General features: G+C 47.8%; 2 protein-coding genes across 13 annotated transcripts; both read right to left on the bottom strand.

The window, feature by feature from the left end:
* Positions 1 to 198: 198 nt before the first annotated feature.
* On the bottom strand, positions 199 to 1,522 carry LOC108088456 (probable 39S ribosomal protein L45, mitochondrial). The gene is made up of 2 exons (XM_017186241.1): positions 1,394 to 1,522; positions 199 to 1,326 (listed from the first exon to the last, which is right to left on the bottom strand). The coding sequence occupies exons 1-2, from the start codon at positions 1,436 to 1,438 to the stop codon at positions 295 to 297; spliced, it is 1,077 nt and encodes a 358-aa protein (XP_017041730.1). The 5' UTR covers positions 1,439 to 1,522; the 3' UTR covers positions 199 to 294.
* A 776-nt stretch (positions 1,523 to 2,298) lies between these two features.
* Positions 2,299 to 17,374, bottom strand: LOC108088483 (protein unc-80 homolog). Of its 12 annotated transcripts, none has more exons than XM_017186288.1 (31): positions 17,323 to 17,374; positions 16,337 to 16,612; positions 15,646 to 15,672; positions 15,316 to 15,336; positions 14,929 to 15,261; positions 14,569 to 14,868; positions 14,367 to 14,504; positions 13,993 to 14,306; positions 13,731 to 13,930; positions 13,490 to 13,671; positions 13,198 to 13,310; positions 12,977 to 12,994; positions 12,565 to 12,709; positions 12,060 to 12,495; positions 11,795 to 11,992; positions 11,090 to 11,432; positions 10,734 to 10,839; positions 10,063 to 10,677; positions 9,179 to 9,911; positions 8,980 to 9,117; positions 8,617 to 8,915; positions 8,375 to 8,553; positions 7,746 to 8,319; positions 7,098 to 7,655; positions 6,732 to 7,035; positions 5,722 to 6,671; positions 4,193 to 5,656; positions 3,530 to 3,698; positions 3,396 to 3,452; positions 2,794 to 3,338; positions 2,299 to 2,735 (listed from the first exon to the last, which is right to left on the bottom strand). In XM_017186288.1, exons 2-31 carry the CDS (start codon positions 16,601 to 16,603, stop codon positions 2,502 to 2,504), a joined length of 9,960 nt encoding a protein of 3,319 aa, XP_017041777.1. In that variant the 5' UTR covers positions 16,604 to 16,612; positions 17,323 to 17,374; the 3' UTR covers positions 2,299 to 2,501. The 12 variants fall into 12 exon arrangements, with proteins under 12 accessions (XP_017041777.1, XP_017041778.1, XP_017041776.1 ...); XM_017186289.2 differs by having other exon boundaries at positions 3,396 to 3,443; XM_017186287.1 differs by having other exon boundaries at positions 2,794 to 3,452; positions 9,179 to 9,755; positions 9,810 to 9,911.
* Positions 17,375 to 18,744: the final 1,370 nt, after the last annotated feature.

Raw genomic sequence — 18,744 nt, 5'->3', positions numbered from 1 at the left:
CTACAAAAAAATTAATTACTTACGCGTGTTATAAACTACAAGTTAAAGGCTAAGGATGCTTAACGTCCACATTCGTAAATTAAAAGTGCAACAAGTTTCAAATTGAGTTATTTAAAAAATAAATAGTAATTAAAAACACATATTGGCAAATCGTCCGTCAAGTTGGTCATAAAATACAAATTGTTATCCAAATAAAAACAAATTAAAATTTCGTTTAAAATTATAATTCACAAATCATTCCGCAATAACAACGCGCATTCTTTTGAGCCGCCAGGCGGCCCACAGAAAGTACAATCAAATGGCCAACGACGGTTTTGACCGGCTCTCAGCCGGGGAAGCCAGCTGCAATTGCTCCTTGGGCTGTTCGCTGCCCGCCTCCAGTTGCTTGCTCTCCTCGCCAGCAACCAGCTCCTTGGCGGGCTCCTCCTCCTCCTCAATGAGGCGGTAGGTGATGGGAGCCGGTTGCCTGGGCGGTAGCCAGTCGGGGATGATCTTGTCGTGCAGCCGCCACTTGCCGTATTCGTTGGAGATGTGCTTCTCGAACACGACGTACTCCAGCACGTCCTTGGTCAGGATCTCGCTGCCGTGCATCAGCCGGCCGAAGCGATCGTAGATGGCTAGCATCTGCTGGCTGTGGAAGCGCACTGTGACCTGGGCAAACTGGTTTTCCTTTGTTATCACCTCGGTGACGCGGGCATGGACGACGCGCGGAGGCTCCAGTGACTGCAGGAACTTCCAGCGGATGGTCTTGTCCTTAACGTTGTGCATCATTTCCGGGTAGCAGCGCTCGCTGACGAACTCGCGGATCTTGTACTTCTCCTTGGCGGCCATGTGCGTGTGGGCTTGGATGTAGATATCCTGGGCTTCGGCGCCAAAATCGTCGGTGCTAAAACTCTCCTCGTAGGAGCGGATCTTACGCACTGCCATTAGGCTCTTGGACTTCTTCTCTAGAAACTCAAGCTTTTGCTTAGCGCCCGATGTCGAGATAATCGACTTCTTGCCATCGCCCTCTGGCGGGACGTAAGCCTCGAAGATGCCGCCAGTGCAACTGATGTGGAAGGGGCGCTCCATCCAGGGCCGGGGCGGTAGGACACCACGCTCCTTCATCCGGCTGCGCATCTCCTCCTTGCTGATGTCTTCCTGTTTCTCGCGCAGATTGGGTATCTCCATTTTGACAAACTTTTGCTTCCGGAGGCGCTTAAACTCGGGCTGCCAGTGTTTGGTTTGTCGGTGACGAACCTGCTGCATCTGGAGCAAATTATGGACCGGAGGAGCCAGAGCACCCAGGCTAACAGGAGTGGCAGCCTGCTGCACGCCGGGCATAACCTGGGATAATCAATGAAATGCGTGTCAGAGCGAATATGTTCTGTTACCCAGCTAGACAACAACCCACCTGCAGCAGTTTAAGACATGTTTTGGCTGACATGAGCTTCTCCATCGCTTTTTATCTATTATATAAATAAGGAACTCCCCAATAACAAACTTTAATGAATCCCCAAAAAACCACTAACGCGTACCGCAGGCAAACGTGACTGCGATAGTTGGTCGATTGCTTCGATAAGGTAAACAAACGTTTATCGATTGCTCACCAGAAACATTCGATTTTCTGCAGCTTTGAATTATATCAAAAGTTCGTTACTCTTGCTTACTCAAGTAAAAAGAGAAGTTCGTTACTCTTGCTTACTAAAGTGAAAAGAGAAGTGGTTTCCGAAATATAAGCATTGGCGGATTTACGGGGGGTGTTTTTGGAGTTCAACCATCCCCCCCCCCCACCCAAAAAAAAAAAAAAAAAACCGAATCTAACTCGGTCAATTTTACCCATTTGCATTTGCAGAGCGGTAAAATTGAATTGAAACTATGTATTCGTTTATAAATGAATAATTTTACAATATTGTTTTTTAGAACTTCTTTTTTTTTAAATATAAGCTTATTCTAGCTTTTTTTTTTTAAAAATCTAGCTTATACGGGCGCCCATCACCTGGCAACACTGGTTGTGTGTAAGTCATCACTATGGATCCCACAAAAAATATGGTAAGCCTGTGCAACTCATAATTTAAATTTTTGGAATAACTGTTCGTTGTTGTGTCATGCGTAACATACCTAAATATATGTTAAGCTCTTTAAAAAACACAAAAAGAAAACATCTTTAATTTCGATAATGATTTTCTTTAACTTATCGATTATCAGCTGGTGACTCAGGGTGACCATGATAGATCAAATTTTTAAATTTTTTGGCGCCACTTGAAAAGGCAAGCAAAAGTGAAACGTATATAGTTGATAAAGTAACGAGAGTGATAATTCGAACGGCTACCAAGTACATTTATTAGTATCTAACTTTACCTATCGCATACAAAAGATGGCACATAATGGAAAACAACGATTCGTCTACAAAACTTAACATCCAACAACTACTCTTTGCACATTTCTCTACTCCAAATTCCTTTTATCCGTGGAACTAATTGGTTCTAAAGTTCATAGGCCCGGTCGCCGTTCTGTGATTGTTAAATGAGCGTGTCCTCGTCCTGCCCCTCGAATACCATGAGGAGCGAGTGCTGCGAGGGCGAGCGACCCAGGGTCAAACCGCCCAAGGATCCATCTGGGGAAAGGAGCCCTGTCTGCAAGCTGTTGTTATCCCGATAGCCGGAAGTGGAGGATGTCTGAGAAACAGAGTCCCAGGATATCTCTCCCAGGGTCTTTGCCTGCGCCTGCTGAGGCTGCTCCTCCTGGGAGGTTACCTTTCGGAAAGAAGTAATATCTATAGTTGCAGTGGTAACCTATTTCCGAACTACTTACAATGCTTGGAGGTTCCATGGGCGTAAGACGACTGCGCTTCAGTCTGAAGGTCTTCCGACTGGCCGCCTTGGAGCGCTGAAGTCTGGACCTTGTGTGATCCCCGGAACTGTCCTCCGCCGGACTCTCGGGCGATAGCGGCGTGGTCGAGGTCTCCCCCGAGGAGTGCCGGAACTCCACGGAGGACACGAAGCGCAGCTTGGGCGGCTGCGCCTTGAAGGGAGCCTGCTGCAACGACTGCGAATGCGAGAGGTGCGAGGGCACGGCGGAGGCGGTGCCGCTAGCACCGGCCGATCCGTGTCCCGATCCGCTCGGCGTGGGCCCCACCAACGTGGGCGCCGATCCTGCGTCCGCCTCGCCGCTCTGGCTCTCGCTGGTCGTCGTGTGCGGATCCCGGCCCGTCGAGCTGCTCGACAGCGACTCCCGCGGCGGGTGCAGCGTCTGCTGCGACAGCGTGTCGCTGGGCGTGCAGATCCCGCCGGATCCGCTGCGCGAGTCGATTGGCACGGCGGATACGTGCGAGTGCGATGCCTGGCCGGTGGTGGTTCCTGTGAAGATAGATATGAGTGAAGGTCTTTGCTGCGACTTGTGGGCGTCTGCCGCACTAGTTGCCGCCGGTGTGTCGCTCTTCTTCTGCTCGGAACTCTCGCGATCTGTGGAGACTGAAACATGAGTGGGTTTGCTGTGTGGACTGGGAGTGTGCGGACGGGGTCCGGGTTTCGGGGTTGAGGGGTCTTACCGTATCGTTTCTCCTCCAGCTCGTCGCGCAGGTCACGCAGCTCCCGGGCCAGTTCCAGCAGCAGAGCTCCCTTGGACTTGATCCCACCCTGCGGTGGCGTTCCACGCAGTCGTTCCCTAATGATGAACTGCATGTGACGTTCGTGGTCGCCGATGGGTGGCTGCGAAATCTGGAAAAGTCGGTTCGTTAGTCTTACTTACTATTATTTAATTTAATTATTAGGGGGTTTAAGTGTAGTGTAAATGGGGACCAAGACAATAAGTAAGTATTTTTTAGTCCAAGTGTGGGGCATAAAAGTGCAAGACTAGAATTTACATTAAAAAAAAAAAATAAAATGCCACAAAGGTTCATGGCAACTTCAGAGTTTTGTATTCAGCTCTTTAGCAAAAAATAATAATATTGAGAACTGTGTTGAAAATAAATAATACTTGGGGTATAAGATAGAAATTGATATCTAGTATTACTCAGCTTCTTTAGCTTTAGCAATTAGCAGAGCATTAATGAAGTACAAGCTACAATTTGGCAAATAAGTGTTTTGGGGTTTGAAATTTTACCAAAGACAAAGCTTTGGTTTTGGGGTCACCAACTTACATGATCAAAGTCGAAGTTAGGCTAAAAGTTTTCTTGAAAACACAAATTATTAAATCCGATCCCCTTTCTTACCTTGTGCAGAATGAAGGGCAGCAGGACAATGTAGAGGGGCGTTCGGTGGGTCACCACGAACTCCATGAAGCTCCAGAGGTCCGGTGCCGCCTCGTTGCGCCGCCCGAGGTCCCTCATCACCCGGACAATGCGGGGCCACTCGGTGGAGAGCCGGCTCTCGAAGCAGATGCACACGATGCGCAGCGCGAGGAAGGCAGCCTGGTAGAGGGAGCCGGAGATGCGAGCCGGGCGCTTGGCATCCCGACTGCCGGTGAAGGTGAGACTTCCGGCCCGAAGGTCGCCGGTGACCCGGTTTATCTGAGACACGGCCTGGCCGGTACGACCCGCCGGGGGACTCATCGCGTTCAACACGGCAGTCAGCAGGAAGGAGACGTCGGTCATCTTCAATTCGCCCACGTCGGAAACGCCTCGGCCCGAGCAAACCTTCAGACACAGTGGCATTATCAGATGCATTAGAAAGCCCTCGGCCTTTTCCTGCGTGGCAAACTCGGCACTGCCGCCGCATATCTGGACCAGCGAGAAACAGTCCACGGGGCTGACCACCTGGAGGGCCACCAAACGCACCACGGCCGAGCAGAAAAAGGCCGGCGGATTCTGAGACATGAGCGCTGCTCCTGCGCTGGAGACGCCCTCGGGGATGCCGGATCCGGGTTCGTTGACGATCAGATTCTGCACCGTACTGATCAGGGTTTTCATCTGCTGCCAGTGCAGCACGTACGAGTGCCGTATGATCGTCTCGTGGATGCCCTTCAGCAGTCCGGCGGCCGCCTCCCAGTCCGTATTCCTTCGAATCGACGGTTTCTTCGAGATCTTCAGGAACACCTTATCAATGCGTCGCAGGATGGTGACCAGTGCGTTGCGTAGAGTATCGTTGGACCACTCCGCTCTTGGTAATACCGCCTGCATGTATCGTTGAAGCCCCCGACAAGCCATGGATTCCGGATCGTAGGGAGAAACCTTAAGCAGCGAGTGCGCAATGTCCGCCAATCGAATGTGGCACTTGGCATCCAGAACCTCCGTGGGTTTCGTATCACTTGGCATCTTCTTGGCCAATTCAGCCAGTCTAGCTGTGGATTTGGTGAGGAAATCAGCCACCACGGAGAGCAGAACATCACGGGGTCTCCTGTATTCCGTTCTTATCATTTCCGAATCCTCAGCGGAATCCATCATGTTCTTCGTTCGGGCATCAGTCATATATTTGGGATGCGTTTCCTCCTCGAAATCGAGTCCTGGGGAGCAGGGAGGTCCCCTGCTGCAATTTCGCTGTGAGGAGCCCTTGTGCTCTGGACTATTCCGATATGGTCCATTGTAGCTTTTTGCCAGACCCTCGCAGTTGTGCACCATAGTCCTAATGGCCACTGCCAACTGGAGGATAATGTCCCGCTCGGATTTTCCCTGCAGTGGAATATAACTGGGCGATTGGATTTGTTGCAGGTAACAGGGCAGAATGGCTTCCAAAATTATCTGAAATAAAACGATTTTTAGATCACAGATAAAGATACAACTTAGAAAAGTTTAAGTGGTCTTACTAGCATTTGATATCCTCTTGTGCTCTCGGCGGAGTAGGACACCACCATGACACAAAGTGTGATGCAGTCGAGCACAGTGACATCGTCATCCTCGTCGTGGTAACAGAAATCAATGGCCTTTAGAGGTTTGGGTTCCTTGACCAACTCCGCAATGTTAAGCGGATCCGGAGAGGGATCCTCCAGACTCAAGAGCAGGTTGAAGAGACAGCTGGACTGGACCTTGTGGGCCTCGCCATAGGTGCCATCCTCATCCGTGTCCAGGATGGCGGAAACGGAACCGAACATCTGCAGGATGAAGGGCTTCCTGTTGAGCAGGTAGAACTGCTTGACCGCGTACTCAATCGTTGTGGTGATCAGCTTGTTGGTCTGGTGCAGCGAATAGACTTGCAACAAAGTGGGCATGATCATAAAGTAACCGTTTGTGGAGAAGATGTTCTTGAAATTAAAGGCGGCGTTGATGAAGGTGGCCATCACATAGCGCATGATGCACGAGTCTTCGGCGTGCAGAATGGAGGCGCCGGAAAGGACGTTCAGGAAGAGTTGGATGTCCGCCGAGTAGGCAAAGTTACCGGCCATGGCCTCGAACATGCGGGCGATCAGTCGCACCCACATGAACTTGTGCAGGACGTCCAACCCGAGCAGCACCTTTCCGTACTCGCCGCCATGGTGCAGATCCAGATCCACCTCGAGCGCCTTGCGCGGGAAGGAGGGCAGCTTCATCAGCTCCTCGTGCAGGAACACCACTCGCTGCACCACCATGTCCACGTTCTTGAGAATGGCCCAGGTCAGATGCACCTTGCCGATCTCGACGAACTTTTTGGTGAGTTCCTGTTTCTGGAGCGCCAGGAAGGACTCCTCCGGACGCATTAGCATGAGTCGCACCTCCGGGTATTGGGATCGCTTAAAGAAGTACAGGTCACGGATGTACCAATTCGGATTAAGGATTTTACCTTGAAAGTGGAATTCAATTTAGTAAGAACTGATAGGGCAGATAAGTTTGCAAATCTTACTGCTCTTGTAATCCACCAAACAGTAGTGACTGGTGTTCTTCTCATCAATGGGATAGTAATCCAAGGCCTCCTTGAGCAACTGGCAGAAGAGAGTATCCTCCTGCACTGGAAACTGGGAGGGTATATTGTAGTCATCATCAGCTGGTCCGTGTACTACAATCTTTTTGGCCGCGGGTACATTGGCTGTTAATAGAATAGAAGCATCACATTGTTCCTTCCTTAAAATCTGCTTTAAATCCTTGAACATAATGCCATGGACCGAGTGCACCACCATCCAAAGTACCGATAAAGCTGATCCAACGAGCTAAAGAATAAGAGTTTATTAAGTACAGTATATAATATTATTTCAATGGCTTCTATAATTACCTCCTGCTTTAGCTCATTAGAAGATCTCACATAGAACATGATGTATCCTATTATCGAGTTATACAGGGCAAAGGCAGCTTGTTGTGGCAAACGTGGCACAAATCGAATGAGGTGCCTCAGCAGCTTGAACATCTGATCCTGACGGTCCCTAGTTAAGCGCTCAAAAACATACCGCAGGAAGAGAGCAGACTCCTCCACCAAACAAACCCAGATCACCTGGTAGGCAATCTCGTACACCGCATTTCCATCCGATCCAATGGCTGCATCATCCAGACAACCGACAATCTGCATCACGGAGGAGCAAAGTACAGAGGGGAAAAGCGAATGGGCATGGTGCAAATGAGAGGACATCCGCGTGCCATCCAGATCCTCCTCGATCTCATGATCCTCCAGCTTCTCCATTCCGGGTTCATGAGAAGCCTGTTGACTAATGGGTATCATTGTTATAAGGAAACTGTGGCGCTCTGCCCTTTGCTTATCCCTCTGCTGTCTTAAAGCATTTCTTATCGCCTCCGTTTGCTGCATCTTGCGGCTTTTGGTGGCAGTAACCAAAGATCGCTAAAAAGGTGAGTATATTATTAATTTATCATACAAGTTCCCTCCCCCGATCAGTACATAACCCAGTGTCTCGGCAGCCTTCTCACTCACATGTCTATCCTGATTCAGGGTCACATCCATGTCCTTTGTCTGCTGCACTGGCATCCAGGGTGGATCCACCACCGGCAGGCTTTCTATTCCGATTTTAGGCGACGGTAGGGTGAACTCGATGCCACCTGGTGGCACCTTGAAAGTCACATCATGGGCATTCTCCTCCATTCGCGGCCAGACGTGGAATCGGCACTTCCACAGCACCAGATAACGCTGAATGGCGCCGATCCTTATATCCGGATCCTTGTGCTTCAAAGCCCGCTGCATAATGTCGAAGGCGAAGTTCTGGGCTTTCACTGAACCCATCAGAAATACGGCGGCACTTGAGGTGGCCGTATCATGATTCGTTTCCAGCAAAAGTTCCCAGGCAGCGGGCATTGCCTCAATGACCATCTCCTCGGTGAGGACAACAGCTCCTTTAAGCAGAGTGGCCAACGGAAAGTGGAACAGGTTACGGATGTGGATGCGGATGAACTTCAGGATGGGAGGTTCCTCCTGCATCTTCTTTTCCTTCTCCTGGCGGAAGGCTTTGGCCAGTTTCTCCGCCATTTCCAGATCAGGATCATCACTTATGCTGGGGAAGAGAAATTGATAATTCATCAAGAGGAAATAATATATATTCCACCTACCGATCTTTCCGAGACAAACTATCCTTCCGCTTAGAAGGAGAAGTCTGGGTGGAACTTTGCTCAGAAACTTTTCGAGTGGAGCGAGAACGCGAAGTGTGTGGTTTACTTGAAGTAATTATTGTGGGTTCCACATTGGGATGATCTGAATCAAAGCTAAAGCCGAACTCCTCGCCATAAACCTATTTAAGGAAAACCATAGTTTTAAGGTGAATCTGTTTGTTTTAAAAATCAATTAAACTCACCTTTCTGGTGGCCTTAACCAAACGAGTGCAGGAACGCATATGCCTTTTATAACAGAAAGGATGACAATATCCTTTGTGGGTGCAATAGTAATTGTAGCTGGACATCAAATCGATGATAGCCTTTAGCCAAGGCATATTCTTGGCTGTGTCATCGTTTTCATTTGAGTCTGTAGGTGATTCCGGCTGCTGATCATCACTGAGGATTCCCGGTGACTCCTCGCCTCCGCTGATCATTCCCTGTTCTGAAGTATCACTGCGGTCGGAAAGCGAGGAGACTTTGCGACGCGATTGCATGTTGACTGGAAGAATGAATTGAATTTAATCTCATTATTATATTAAAAAGGTTTAAAGATTTTTACTTACAATCTGTTTCAATGTCCTTGCTGTCCTTGGTGTTGCGTCGCAGCTTCAAAGATCTGCGCTTAAAGGATCCTCCCGTTGTAGTGGCTGTGCCACGTCTTAATAAAAATGGACGTACAGCTGATGCAGTTGGACGACGAGCTTTAAATTAAAAAAAACTATGTACAATATGTCTTAGTTTTTAAAATTAAATATGAGTTACCTTCCTCCCCCTCCTTGGTCAGCGTTGTGTTGCTGCTGTTCTCCGACTCGTTGTCCGGTTCGTGGAGCACGAAGGATATCTTCCGCTCCGACTGGCCGGCTCCGTCGTTTCCCGCTGCTATCGACTGGAGGCTCTGGGCGGAGGTCTGCGAGTGACCCATGGAACTGAGGGCCATGGACCAGCGGCGATTGGCCTCGCGATAAACCTTCTCCCAAGGCGCCGGTTTATCCCGATGGATCAGCTTGGAGGTCTTTGGAAGCATCAAGTAGGTGTCCCTCAGAAAGGCGGTAATCTCGAAGAGCAACACACAGGCGATGAGCTTCAAGGAGTGGGGACAATCATTGCCATGCGGATTGACGGAGGTCTCGTCCAGGAAGTCCTCCTCCTCGTCCTGCTGCAGTAACTCCCGCTGCTTCTCCGGGTCCGTGAGACTGGCGTTCACAGCTTCGTATTGCAATCTCTCGGTGAACAGGATCTCCTCCAGCCTGGCACCCACCATCTCGGCCCACTGGTGGAACATCTTTCCAGCAGCCCGCTGCAGGATGTGCGTCCTTCTGGCGCTCGTTTGGCTCACCTGCTGCTTCATCTGGTTGAGATTAATATTGGCCCCCGATGCCCGATAGCTACCCACGTTTTGCTTCATCCATGCCGGCCATTGACCCTTGTTGCACAAATGGACAAAGTGGGCGCACTCCAAAAGGAAGGTGGCACGAGCCACGAGGGGGGCTTGGGGCTACATTAAAAAGAGATTTCAGTTCATTAAAGGAACACTAAAAAGATTTCCCTAAGATTATGGCATTAGATTAGCTAATTTTGTAATGTATTGCAAATAAGTATCGCTATTACTCATTCAAGATTCTTGTTTTCTTCAAAGATATACTGACCAGATCAAGGACTGCTGCCACGAGTTGTGGATCCGGAAAGGAGCCAGGCGCACAGGTCTCCAGGAGGAAGGACAATCGCAGCATGCCCACGCGTACCGGTTCGGTGGGCACCAGTTTCCGCTCCTTGAGGATCACCACCTCCGACTCCCGCGGCCCGTCGCACATGTCCGACGAGCTGCGCCGGCTGAAGTCGGCGGTCTCCTCGATGCCGCCCACCTTCTTCTTGCCCTTCACAATGCCGCCGAAACGGTTCAGCCGCCGCTCGACGCGTCGCTTGGCGCGCTGCAGGGCCGACGGACCATCGCTCGAGCGGCCGCGCTGGATCTTCAGCGAGGCGTGCCGCATGAACGTGGAGGAGATCTCCGGATTGAGCGACCCGATCTCCAGGTCGATCGACGAGGCCTCCTTGGGCGTGCCGCGGAACCAGCGCACCAAGCCGCTGAGCCGTCCCAGCGAATTGCGTTCCGAGCTGGACGTCGAGTCGGACAACAGGGCGCGTTCGCTGTGCCGCGGGGTCAAAGTGGGTCGCACTCCGGTCGTCCTCCGGCGGAAGTTGCTCAGCGGCGACTGGCTGGTCTTGTAGTGCTCCTCGCAGGCCTCCGTCTCCAGCAGGCTCTGTGGAGAAAGATCCAGGGATGAGCTTCTGGTTGGGATCTGGGGATAGGACTCACCACGGCGCAGGCTGATGAGGTACTCCGCTTCTTGAGCAGCAAACGTCGCTGGGAGCGATTGTCGTCGTTCTGCAGACTCTGTGTCACATTCGCCTGAGGAATGTGCCTGTAATTAGGGAAAGTATTTAATAAATACAAAAAAATTATAAATATAAATAAACACTTAAATATATTTAGTCTAGAAATCGAGATAGTATTTCAATCCTGATTACAAGAAAAGCTTGTCAAACCATAAATTAATATTAATACTCGTATAACTTTGTTAATTTCTGATTGTTAGTCCGAAAGAATTTCTGCGTTTCCACAGGACTTTCCTTATAAAATATTTGAATATATATGTACTTTCTTTTACTCACCTTATGACCCTGGTGGTCTGCGCCGACGGACCCTTCTTGTGTGGCCTTGGGGTGACGGCTAGAATCCCACTGAGGGCCACCAGGCGAAACGGACCGCCATGGGCTCCCTTCACGTAGGTGACCAACTGCCGAATGTCGCCGTAGAGGGCGATGTTCTCGGGACCCTTCAGATCCTTGCTAGCCTCCACGAAGCGACTGACCAGGGGCTTGAAGACCGCTCCAACCACTTGGGCCTCGGCACCGCCGCTCATTCCTCCACTAAAATTGGTGGAGTAGCCGCCCTGACCTGGTACGCCGCCAATATCGGTGTTAGCATTTTTATATCCACTCTGACGTTTATGAGCTATTGCATCATTTCATACATACATATACATATATATACAACGTATTGGTGGTGACAGTAAAGAAACCGGAAGGGGACAACTCAAAAGCATTAGCAAAAGACTCGGCATGCAAAATGGGGAGAGAGAGCCACAAACTGGTGGATTAATGGATGCAGATGCAGGGGGTCAGCGCCGGATGAGCAAATCAAAAGGCGGCAGCGAAGGGGTAGGGGAAGCCCAACTCAAAACGGCCAATGGAACTCAAGAGTCTGGTTGGAACGACTGGTATTAATCGGGGGATTTGGTGCGCCTACATTGGGTTGGCATCCAAGCCCAGCATTTGCGGTTAAGCGGTTTGCCTATCCAGTTGGTCAAAACTTACTTAGTGGCGAGAGCAGGGAACTGGGATCCACGCAGAAGGCCAGGAAGGCGTGAAAGTAGTCGATGAGTTCCGGAAGTGGCGATGTCTTCACCATCTCCTGCATGAAGCGCTTGGTCCTTTGACCTGCCTGTCTCAGCATGCGGGACAGGATCTTCTGGCACTGGTTGCGCAGGAAGTCAGCTGGTGGACCTCGAACACCTGAAACAGCAGGATATTAAATTATTAAAATGAAATTATATAGATTAAATAAAGATTTCCTACTCACCATCATTACATCCGTGTGGGCAACCCAACACCTGCAAAGCTCTCCTCGTAATACTCATGGAAATCTCGTGAGCATGTTCTCCCAACTTGAGAACTCCCATTTCGATCAGCAGTTCACAGATGTTTAGACCTGCTTCCAAAACTCGAAGAGAGCAAACCTGGGCAGGATCCCTTTTAAAAACATTGCTGATGGCCAGCAGGATTATCTCGTAATCAATGCCGCCATCGCGTGTTATATAGAAGGAGGATCCTGGAGCCTCCGACTCGTCCACTCCCGTGTAATCGATGTGGGAGTCCGTGTGGGAGCGCAGCATTTGTCCCCGGTAACGAGTTGTGGTACTGCCCATGCCAGTACTGCCATTTCCCCCTCCATTTCCACCCATGCCGGCAATACTGCCGCCATTGCTCAAGGCATCCAGCTGGGAGTCAATGGATCCCTGGAAACAAAGGTAAATGGGTTTTGGCGTTCCTTCGAATATGAAGGTAATCCTTAATTAATTACCCACCTGTCGCTTCATGTAATCCGGCGAGGGTGTAGGTGTGTGTTCCGTGACCGTAATGATGGGATTCCTAGGATAGAACGCCGTGGAACGCGGACAGGTGGCCTGCGACGGCCTTGGCGCCTTGGGTGGCTCAACGTATCTGTAAAATCTTGTATTTTGTAGGATACATGCGAAAAAGCGTGTGTGTGGCATTAGTCAAAAACGGAGTGCGGCAAGCTGGAGGATCGGGGTTAAGTAGGGGAGAAAGGCTTGGGGGTGGTGACAAAGAAACAGGCTTGGAAAGGTGCCGAAAAGGTGAGCAGGCAAGGTTATAGAAGGATTAAAGACAACTGTGTCTCAGAGCACATAAAGCATAGAGTGTTCTTCTAGATCGATATATATATCATGTTTCGTTGCTTGGTAGACCATAACTCACCCGCTATCAAGCAGACAGCTGGTTGATCAAAGGAGAAAGTAGTACAAGTCATAGGGTATAGAATATATAGCATTAGCTTGCGAGCAAAGATTGAGACTCTGAAGAGTGTAGAATTTTGAGAATCGTTTGGAAGTGTATATGTTCTTGTTTCTGGTGTCAGAGGCCTGATTAAGAGTCAGTAGTTTGGTTGTTTTTGGGGTTTAATGGATATTTCTCTTTACCTGAGACTGGGCATGGATTTTCCCTTGATTAAATTACTGGCTGGTTCGCGACTTATCATTGAAGCAGATCTCGATAGCTTCTTTTCACCCGTATCCAGACTGCGATGGTATTCCTAGATAATAAAATAAACATGATTATTACCATTGAACTAAACGGTTATGGAGTAAATTGAACATTAAACTCTCAAGCCAAACAAACACCATGTAAAATGAATTGTTTATATGGGGATTATAAGCGGGAGCCAGGCAGAAACACTTAAGAACAGTAAACATTAGTTTTTGCTCCGCTTACTGCATGTTGCAGTGGTGTCTTGCCATTGGCTGAGTTTGTGTCGAGCCCTACTTTTTCCAAGTTCTTCTCCGACTTGGAGAACATCTTTGTCTCCACGAATGCCCGCAGATCAGCCATTTTGACTCGCTTCTTTTTCTCGCTGCCACGCCTTTCGGTTGTACTGGGTGCACTATGAGGTTCCTCTGTAAATGATAATAATATGTAGAATACATTAATAAATTAAATATAAGAATTAACTTACCTGCAACACAGGCTGTCACAGTTGGCGAAGGATCGGGTATTTCGATGTAGTCCTTAACCACTGAACTTCCAGGACTATCGCGACTGTTGCTGCCGGGTCCCTGGTACAGTGATATCTCGATTTGTGGTATGGGCAAGGAGTTTGAGCGCTTGCGTGGTTGATTTAAAGTGATGGCAGCCTCCTCGCCAATGTCACTTAGTCTATATTAAATGCAAGATATTATAAAGTTACTTATTTTTTATTATATAAACCAATAACCCACCGATTGTATAGATATTGCAGACTCCAAAAGATGCCCTCCTCCTGCCAATGGGAAATGAATAGGCAACGAAGTACCGCCACATCCAGAAAAGTAGCTGCCGAAACATCTGCCTTGATACTTTCTGACTTATCCGAATCAGTTTCCTTTTCAATGGAGGCACTCCGCTTTTCCTTCATCGAAGCACCGCGCATTAATTCCTGCTGATCAAACTCGAATTTGGTGGAGGGCGCTTTGTCTTTATCGCGGGAATTCATCGATTGACGACTTCCCCGACGACTCTGGGATTGCTGCTGCTGCAGCAGACTGGCATCGGCCTAGAGATTTATAAATTTATTATTACATGTTAAGCAAACATTTCCAAAATATCAACTTACCGTAAAGAATGAGTTATCCATTAGTTGTGGCGCCGAAGGCAGCCGAAAAATGACAACGCGTTCATCTTCCACGCTTGAGGCTTCTTCTGGTATGGTTTCAGGGAAGGCGAACTCTTTGGGAGAGGAAACCCAGGAGCCCTATAATTATCAAAGAAAATGTACTGTTAAATAAATGTAAGAACAAATTTAAATGAAAACCAACCTCCTCATCCTGCCTGCCATAATCAGAGATACCACTTTGTGGCGAATCTGCTTTGGGTGACATGGCATCTGCACTAAGAGAATGCTTTCTGGCTGGGAAAACATCTGTAGAACCCTTTGGAGTGGGTGCACAAAGCAAGTTCCTGGCTTTCGGTTTAACCGGAGCTGTGAAACATGGAGCACCTGGTGCTCGATTGTCCCACATTCCCTGCCAGAGCTTAATGCCATTCTCCAGGCGGAAGTTCTGGAAATCTGATTCCTTTAAGTGGTGTATTATTGGGGCAAAGAGGTACACAAAAAGCTGAAGGAAAATAATGTTATGTATACTCAGGAAAGTGTATATAATATTAAATAAACTCACTGTAATTGTTGGCACTGAAAACAAATACTGATCTATAGATTTTGACTTTGGCTCGGCTGCATCGCCCAATCCCAGATCCTCACCGCCTTCATCATCGGCACATTCCTCGGCGGCATAAAGAAGGATCCATTGCATGGTGTACAGCAATTTGGTTTCCACCGGTCCAATAGCCTGCATGTCCTTGACTCGATTATAGAGTAAAGCGGCACAGGCATGCATAACATGTGGAAGAGCTCCTTGCAACAGTCGCCATCGCGGGATGACACCCAATCCTTTTGTGAGAGGAGGTGACAGACCAAACTGGATGTTCTGCACAAGCACTTTCTCAAAGGACTAAAAAAGGGTTAATAAATATTTAATCGAGCTTAGAATACCAAAAAACATTACCTTGCAGGCTTCCTTCGACTCCTGAACATCGCAAAGTGGACGAGAAAACATTCAATTTATAGTAGAAAAGCTTGGAGGAAAAGGGTTTAAAACTACCAAAATTACAGCACAAAAAAGGGGTCATAGTACAAAAAAATCTTAAACATAGGTACACAAAACACCAAACATCTACAATATAAAAGAAGAAGAAGAAGAAGAAGTATTGCTTTCAACCCCAATGTACAACACACTAACCAATTTAAATGGTTTGCCAAATGTTGCACATTGAGGCAGAAAACTTTATGAGTCAGAAAAAAGGGGTTATAACTACCACAAACATTTATAACTTACATGGTGTCCCGGTGCATGTTGACAAAACTACATTCAGATTCAGACAAATTGCGAAAGATTTTACAATGTTAATTTGTACAGTTTGTTATTGTTTTAGTTTTTGGTTTTAGTTGGTTTGTGTTAAAAGCATACTGAATGTAATTATACACAAGCGCAGGAAAAGTTTCCAAGACAAACTTAGTCGTACTTTTTGCAGTTTTCAGTTGTAAAATATTATTCTTGGTGGAAAACTTTTCCCAGCTTGGCATAAACGAAAGACAGATTTGTTTTGTTCAGTTTGTGGAAGGTGGCCGTGTTAGTAGTTGTTATAAGAAAGTATATCGAATGCAGGAAAGAATAAACACATCAAACATCAAAGTCAAGATTGGGTTTTGGTTTCCAATTTTCCATGAATTTTGCTGATTGAAATCAAAAGGAGAATACATTGAACATAATCTTTGGTTTTGGTTTCGATCTGATAACTGGTTGTGCCAATCTGAATGCCAATGATTTGGGTTTTGGTATGTTACACAGTCCATCCTTACAACAAACACGCATAGCGAATATACAGCACCCATTTTATTTTATTTTTTTTTTGGGGGGGAAGAGCGGAAATGCTTCCTTGTTTGTCGGCCATCGTATCTTTTTTCTTGGTCTTTGGCAAACGCGACTCGTGACCGATTTATTTGGCACACCCATTAGCCAAACTCACCAGACAGGTAGACTCGTGCAGCTTGCCCAACTTTGGCCGGATGAAGGGCGCTATTTGGCGCCACAGGAATGTCTGCACGGACACCGGCAAGCCGAGGTCCTGCAGTCCGCTATCCTGGTCAAAGTCAAAGTCATCGTTGTTGTTGTTCGCCGCATGGCTGTTGTTGTTCGTCTGCAGGTTGTTGTTGTTCGTGGTGTTGCTGTTGCCGGTGTTGTTGTTGGTTGCACTCGTAGTCGCTGTCCCCGTTGCCGCAACATTGGTCACCATGGTGGCCAGCTGAAATGGCAAGGACACAAATCAAATGGCGTGCAACAGCTGTCTATCGAGTCATTCATAAAAACAAAACCCAAAAGGGAAGGGGAACGGGGAAGGGAAACCATTAGCATGTGCAACAGGTGTTTGCGTGCGCAGGCTCGTCGTGCTCCTTCCTTGTTGATTTCTGGCCATCCGGCGACTAGGTCAGTGCCACATCCATGTGGCAGACACTCCCCCTTCCGAATCGAAACAAGCATAAAAAAAAGGACCAGATTTCGGGTCCTGGGACGCTGCGCAGAACGCAGACTCCGCAGCGTTGAGAACAGAACGAGGCGACTGGGTTATAGATACAGAACTGGGTTTCTGGTATACATGCTAATTTGGGGCAAAAATTTTCACAGACTTATATAACCCGAGCTGGGATTGTGGAAAATTTCGCTTTTTCCCCCAATTAATTGCCGTCGCACTGTCAATTGTTTGCCACTTAGCACACACTCAAATCAAACGTTGCCGTTTTGTGGCCACATTTCGCTTGATTGGTGCCGCACCCAAAGGAAATCGCTTCTGGCCATCAGTCCATTGCTTTCCTTAACTGGGTTCGGCTGTGGACATTCACTAATTGCGGAGCGAAGAGCCTGAAGCACTTTCTGTTTGATTTCAATTTGTGTACTTTTTGTCCACTCTTTTTTCTGCTTTTGCAGCTCAGTTTTTGTAGTTTTGCAAGGACATACCTTGATTTGCGCGTGGCCAGTTTCGGATAACGTTTACTGCTGGAGCGTTCGGATGCAACTGAGACGGGCGTCGTTAACTGACGAGCTCTGAGCTCCCTGTCGTTGTTATCCTCGCTGCCGCCCTCGTCTTCCATCGTTTCCAATGCCGACAGCAGCAGGCCAGCAGTGCGTATACAGGATATTTTGTGGGGGAGCGCACAAACACCCTGAGAGCGACTCAAACACCCGCACTTCGTATTAAGTATACGCACTGAAGGGCTGCTCTGAGTGCAGAGGGAGTCGTTTTACTTGTTGTCTAATGAAATGTTTAGTTCTCTGATCGGGACACCCTGTTTCAGAAGCACACTTATCAATGATAACAAATGCCGGAGGGTGGACATTGCGTATACGCCGTGGGTTCGCCATTAAGTTCCTTTGTTCGCCGGTCTCGAGGGTGCGTCTGCAAATAAACGGGTAGTATTTAAGAAGTTATAGCCATACATAAGTCACTGTCGTGTCCAACTTAAGTGGGAATTAAAGCAGTACACAAATGTTCTGTCCACTAATTAATTTATTTGATGATGGTATTCAGGTACAAGAAGATATATAAATGTATGGTAAAGAATTATTAAAGTATAAAAATTGAAAACTTTATAATTAAGTTCATAATTTCTTTTTAAGTACTTCAGAATACAGAATAAACAGATTATTCTAAACATTGTATCGTTTTCATATTATAAAAGTTATACAATTTTTACTGCAAATCCAAAAATTCTAGTATTCCGCTAATTCATCGTACATAAACATCCAATTTTACTTATTTTGTTTACAAAATCGAGAGCTATATTTATACACTTGTGAGTTAACATCTCCCCGAACGATTTATCAATGGCTTGCGCACTTTAATCTGCGCAGATCCAATGCAGCTATTGTCCGCTGATAACAGCTGTTCAATTAAGGGCCAAATCGGCCTAAGTGCCCCATTTACTCCCCCTGACAACAGGTTGCACCCGGGAGTAAACAATAACAAAGCCAGGGAGGCTGCGCGGCCAAAAGCCGAGCCGAGGGCTCAATTCAACGAGAGAAGGGAGAACAGTCAAGAGAACAGAATGTCTGTCAGCCGGAAGTTGGCAACACTCAGCTGGGCTTAGAAACTGGGTCAAAGAAGGGCCTGTCTGATGGGCACGTACATGTAAATGTATTCACTCTAGCAGAGTGCCAAGGACAAGGACATTCGACTTGCCGGCTGATGCCAATGGCCGGCGTTATCTTAATTGCCACTTCCTTGCCAGATTTGCCGCCTTTTAAGCACCTCTTTTTACCCTTCAGGCTCGATCGGGCGTTATGTGGCTGGCTTTATGTACCCCATGCCCATGCAAACAATTCGAACACACATATGTATATGTTTTGTTGCTGTACATTTTTGCTCTGAATACACTTTGT

This window comes from Drosophila ficusphila, unplaced genomic scaffold (genome assembly GCF_018152265.1).
Source record: "Drosophila ficusphila isolate 14025-0441.05 unplaced genomic scaffold, ASM1815226v1 contig_791, whole genome shotgun sequence".
Classification (NCBI taxonomy): Eukaryota; Metazoa; Arthropoda; class Insecta; order Diptera; family Drosophilidae; genus Drosophila; species Drosophila ficusphila.
This window is presented reverse-complemented; position numbering and strand designations above follow the sequence as displayed.

What these genes read in the sequence shown, in the direction of transcription:
- LOC108088483 (XM_017186281.1), bottom strand. Translation starts at nt 16,603, where the DNA reads ATGGTGACCAATGTTGCGGCAACGGGGACAGCGACTACGAGTGCAACC. An exon ending in AACATGCACCGGGACACCAT is followed by an intron (nt 15,337 to 15,645) that starts GTAAGTTATAAA and finishes TGCGATGTTCAG; the next exon opens with GAGTCGAAGGAAGCCTGCAA. An exon ending in CAAGAGGATATCAAATGCTA is followed by an intron (nt 5,657 to 5,721) that starts GTAAGACCACTT and finishes GTTTTATTTCAG; the next exon opens with ATAATTTTGGAAGCCATTCT.
- LOC108088456 (XM_017186241.1), bottom strand. Translation starts at nt 1,438, where the DNA reads ATGGAGAAGCTCATGTCAGCCAAAACATGTCTTAAACTGCTGCAG. An exon ending in CATGTCTTAAACTGCTGCAG is followed by an intron (nt 1,327 to 1,393) that starts GTGGGTTGTTGT and finishes TGATTATCCCAG; the next exon opens with GTTATGCCCGGCGTGCAGCA.